At 50.6% G+C, this 5,303-nt stretch overlaps 1 protein-coding gene across 1 annotated transcript; it reads left to right on the top strand.

Moving 5' to 3' along the window:
* The first annotated feature begins 3,480 nt into the window (after window positions 1-3,480).
* On the top strand, window positions 3,481-4,885 carry LOC133547941 (putative per-hexamer repeat protein 5). The gene is made up of 4 exons (XM_061893406.1): window positions 3,481-3,572; window positions 3,661-3,786; window positions 3,896-4,166; window positions 4,254-4,885. The coding sequence occupies exon 4, from the start codon at window positions 4,349-4,351 to the stop codon at window positions 4,883-4,885; it is 537 nt and encodes a 178-aa protein (XP_061749390.1). The 5' UTR covers window positions 3,481-3,572; window positions 3,661-3,786; window positions 3,896-4,166; window positions 4,254-4,348.
* The last annotated feature ends 418 nt before the right edge of the window (window positions 4,886-5,303 follow it).

Below are 5,303 nucleotides of genomic sequence, written 5' to 3'. Positions count from 1 at the left end.
GAGTCGTAGCTGGCGAAAAATAAACAGAAAAGTTTTAAGCGATGCAAACTGCTCAGCTAAAATCATCCATGCAGCAATAATTGGCACCCAGTAACAGCATTGACCATGTATATGGTATATTGTATTATATATTATTATTAATAGTGAATAAATAAATAAAATAAAATAAAATAAAATTAAATAGGCAAAAATAGAAAATAATAAGATAAAAATAAGGAAAATTCACTATTAATAGCACAACAAAACTGAGCCGAGAAACACTGTAATTGTGACTCCAAACGGAGTTCGAACAAGTCCAAAATATTTTTTGGGAGAAATTTTTAAAGGTTTTTTAGTATTTTTTTGTATTTTTATTAGGTTTTTTGATTTTTTTGGAGATTTTAAGTATTTTTGTATTTTTTTGGTATTTTTTCAGGTCGTTGGAGTACAGGGACATCCGGAGCACTCCCTGCGCCGGGTACGTCCGTGTAGCTAGGTCCATGACCCTGTAACCAAGGTAAGTATTTTAGTATTGTTTCTGTGTCTTTTTGCAGTCGTTGGAGTAAAGGACAACGTCCGTTACCCAAGGTGAGAGACATGACAATGAAGGTAAGTATTTTTGATGTTGTTGTCCTATGTTCTTTCTTAGATTTTGTTATTGTTTTTTACAGGTACTCGTGGGAAGACCAGGACCTCCGGGGCATCCCCTACGCCAGAGACGTCCGGATTCCCAGGTAAGTAGTGAGGTAAGTATTATTACCAGAAATGATGTGTATATTGGTGCGGATGAGAGGTGGAGCCAGGAGGGTCCCCAATGGGCGGAGCGCGAGCCGTGTGTGGACCAGAGGCACAGGCGGGTTAGGGTTGGGGTTGGGGTTGGGGTTAGGGTTAGAGTTAGGAGTTAGGGTTAGGTATAAAGAGAAGGAGAGATGGGTAGGTGTTAGGTGTAAAGAAAAGAGAGATGGGTAGGTTTTAGGAGTGAAAAAGGAGAGTGGTTAGGGTTAGGGTAAGGGGTGGGGGAAGGGCGATAAAAGAGTGTAAAAAAGAATATAAGAGGGGTGTGCACGGTCCGTCTATGGCCCAGCGGGCTCGCACTCACGCCTCATTGAGGCCCCCCGGATGTCCTAGTACCCAATTTGGTCATCCACAGGCGCTCGGCGTGTCGCCGTTGGCCGACACTCCATTTGGAGTCGTGTTGGATGACACACACCCGGACAGAAGCCCACCCGTGCCGGAGGAAATGTTGCACCAGGTGGGTGGTGGTGTTCTTCTGCCGAGTGATGTTGTGTCTATGTTGGTGGAAACGGGTGGCGATGGTGTTTTCCCGTCTCACCAACATACAGGGCATGGCAACGCTGGCAGCGGATGACGTAAACACAATTTTTCGTGTGCGCGTCCCCCCTGCACAGCGGCCGGAAGACCCTCCCGTTGTGGCGGTTAAGCAGCCACGGGATGTGCCTTAAGGGGACGCTGCTCCGAGTCGGGGGAGGGGTTCTCGTGGAGGGGACCCGAGCCCTGACCAGCAGATCGCACAGGTTGGGATTCTTGCGGTAGGCTGACACCAGGTAGTGTTTTTGAAGTCTGCCACTCTTATCCACAAAGTCCCTAAAGTTTTGCTTGACTCTTCTCGCTACCTGTACCGCCGCAGGTGAGAAGGTCGTGATCAGGGGGATCATGGATTCACCAGGAGGAGGCTTTTTGGGGTCCAGGAAGCACCTGAACTGTCTCCTGAGGAAAGATCTGGAATATCCCCTTTTCCTCAGGGCAGTGAAAAGGGCTCCCGTGGCCGTGATAAAGTCCTCCCGCCTGGTGCAGATCCGGTGGAAGCGCAACAACTGGGATTTGACCAGTCCCGCGTAGGTATGTCGGGGGTGAAAACTGGTCTTGTGGAGGAGGGCATGGGTGTCAGTCTCCTTGAAATAGACCTTAATGTCCAGGTGATGCGTGGAAGAGAAGTCTGGACCTTTATATGTGGTGGTGTCTAAGAAGTCCACCGATGTGGGGCTGGTGGTGGACTTGATGGTGATACTGGGGTTGTGGGTATTGAGTGTGTGGCGGAACACCTCAAAATCCTCCACAGAGTGGGCCCACACCCCCAGATATCGTCGAGGTACCGTAGGTAGTGAAGGGGTTTGATCGGGCACGCCGCGAGGGCGGAGGTCTCCCATTCCGCCATAAAAATATTTGCGTATGCTGGGGCAAATTTCTTCCCCATGGCTGTCCCTTTAATTTGGAGGAAGAACTTCCCATTAAATTCGAAGTCGTTCCTCCTTAAATTAATGTCGAGCAGCTGTAGGAGTTCTTTCTCCGGCCTGCTGGCGTCTCGGTATTTGCCAAATATATTTTTTACGGCTTGGATGCCCTGTTCAATGTCTATGTTTGTGTATAAACTGTCTATGTCTATTGTGAATAGAATGGCCTCTTGGGAATGGTCAGATTTTTAATTTTTTCTATGAAATCATATGTGTCTTTCAGATAACTATTATGTTGGATAGAAAGTGGAGTTAAATAAAAATCGATAAATTCTGCCGTCCTGTAGGTCTCGCTCCCGCAGTCGGAGACAATGGGCCTGCCCGGGGGTATTACATGGGGCTGGCTCCATTTGTGGGGCTCCTTATGGATTTTGGGGAGTAAATAAAACCTACGAGGACGGGGATCCGATTCCCCCAGGAGGTAAGTAAATTGTTTATGATTAATGAATCTTTTGTTTAATAAATTTTTAATTATTTTTTTCACCATAGGGACTGTGTCAAGGTAAATGGGTGCGGCCAACGGGGAGTAGTAGGTGGTGTCGCTCAGTTGTCTGGTGCCCTCCCAGACATACTGAGACCTGTCAAAGATGACCACAGCGCTTCCCTTGTCTGCCGGTTTGATAACAATGTTGTTGTTATTTTTCAGACTCTGAAGGGCCTCAGTTTCGTCACGCGTGAGGTTGGGAGTGATCGCGGGGGCGCAACCCGATAGGAGCGATGGATGCTCGTCCGCTAGGACCAGTGTGTGGACTTCTGGAGGTAGCAGACCGGGTGAGGGCTCCCACTCGGACCGCGAGGTGAAAGGTCGCGGACCGAGGGACCCCTGCTTTTCATAGAACACCGCGAGTTTTACACCTCTGTGATATTCTTGTAGGTCAAATTTCATTGGTGGTGCCACTCGAGACTGAGGTTGACGGACGGGACGAAAGTGAGGCCTTTGTCGAGGAGGGAGCGCTGCGAGGAGTTAAGTATGAAATGTTTTGACAAGTTTACAATGTTTTTGTTGGTGTTTGTGGTGGTGTTGTTTGTGTTTGTGTTTGTGTTTCCCCCCCGACCGGTCGGGCTTTTGGGGACGCCAAGTTTAACTGGTGAAGCCAGTGCTTCAGCATATTCTTGGCAGTCTCCTCAGTCCAGTGCAGGTTATCCCTTCCTGTCGCAAACTGATCACTGGTGAGTGCCGGAATGAAGTGATAATTTTTATGTATGTAAGTGTTAATTTTTTGGAGGTTGTTTTTATGTTCCTCGGCAGGGCTTTCCGAGAAGTTAATGAGTGGGATAAAGATTTCGGCGTTGGGGAACACCGTTTTGGCCACCTTGAGGGCCCTTTGAATCTGTTTAAAGGTGGTGGCCTTCGGGTTTGTTCTTTGTTGTTGAGGCCGAACGATAACACCACCATTTCCACTTCGACACTAATTTTTGTTTTTTCTAGGATGGCCTCTGCGTGACGGAAGTTGGCCCCTGGATAGCTGTCCATCTGAAGGTCCTGGAGACGGACAGGTGGAAGACGACTAATATTGGAGTCACCAATCACCAGGACCTTCTTATCAACAGACAGGTGCCAATCAACCAACTTCCGCGTTGTACTGATGTGTCTAGTGGGGCCCCTGCGCGGACTAATAGGTGTGGCTAATTGTGTCGTGTGTGTGTCCTCTGTCGGCTGAGAGGCCGAAGTGACCGTTCTAGGCCCTTTTCGGATTCCCGAAAAAAATTGGGACCAGCTTGGACCCGCTTCGGGAACCGGCGTGCGTGGAGGAGGGGTGTCCACGAGGGGCACGTCCGGAAGAGGCGCGTCCGGGAGGGGCGCGTCCAGGAGGGAGGAAGTCGGCGAGGGTGGTCCCGGTTGGCCAGAACCTAGTTGAGACCAACTGGGGGGCGTGTCAGGGGGCAGCTGGGACCACCCTGGAGGCCCCTCAGGGGATGACGCCGGCTGCTCAGGTAAGTAGTTGGAAGTGTCTGGCTGGCCAGACGTCACCTGTGCATTGTCCGCCACATGGACTAGAACCGATGTATTTTGTTCCCCAGGTGGCGGTGGCGCGTCCGAGACCGCAGGAGGGACCCTGACTTCGGTCTCGACCCGCGAATGCGGCCTGGGTGGCGGGACCAGGGGAGCCTCGACAATGGAGTTGTCGGGAGGACTGCTGCATGGCTCCTGGGGTCGTGTCATTCTCTGGGGCCTGGATGGTGCCGCAGCCAGAGAAGAAGGCGACAAAACCGGGAAGGGGACCGGGGTGACCGGTCCCCTAGGCCCCGGAACCGGTTCCACCACAGGGGACCAGTCCCCGACCACAGGGTCGGTCATGGTGGACGCCGTGGCGCGCACAGGAGCGTGCAGGGTTGGAACCGGTAGGGGCAGCGGCAGCGGCAGTGGCGGCGGCGGCTGCACTACCTCCATCACCACTCGGGTGCTGGACGGATCCAAGCGGACTGGTGACCCCGTCTGCTGGGATCGTGACGGACTACCCCCCTCGTCCACGCCACGAACGTCCACACAGACGGAGATCACCAGACCCTCGGCCAGCCGCAGTGTCTCGGTGGTCAACCTGCGTCCCAGGTGTGTCCTGGTCCAAGCTGAGGCCACCTGGAATGGTTCCTTCCAATTTTGCCCAATAAAAGCACTCAATTTGTTGATTTCCGTCTGCAGTGCTTTTTTATAATGTTCTCTTAGTATTTGTACAGTTTTTTGTGCCCAATTGTGTGCATTGTCTTTTATTAGGGCTTCTGTATCAGGGTTGGTGACCGCTGGCCTGATTCCGGTCGTCAAGGTGAGTTCCATATTAGTAATAGTTTGTGGTTGGATATCTCTATCCACATTATTTTGGTGGTGTATTATTTTAATGATGTTATAGATGATTTTAGCTTTGATGCTAAAATCACTATCCTGATTGTCAGGATGAATTTCCCTGGTGGGACGTGTTGTATTAACATTCCTGTTTATATTCGGGCGTTGACCCCGTCCAAATCCAGGTTTGTCCGCTCTAAAAGTCCTCCTGGGATTGGGAGGCTCATAGTGTGCAGGTCGGAAATTAACCCTGTTTTTTTGGGGTCTATTGTGTGCAGGATGTTGGAAATATT

This window comes from Nerophis ophidion, unplaced genomic scaffold (assembly GCF_033978795.1).
Source record: "Nerophis ophidion isolate RoL-2023_Sa unplaced genomic scaffold, RoL_Noph_v1.0 HiC_scaffold_283, whole genome shotgun sequence".
Classification (NCBI taxonomy): domain Eukaryota; kingdom Metazoa; phylum Chordata; class Actinopteri; order Syngnathiformes; family Syngnathidae; genus Nerophis; species Nerophis ophidion.
Note: the sequence above shows the minus strand (reverse complement) of the source record. Positions and strands in the feature narration are given on the sequence as shown.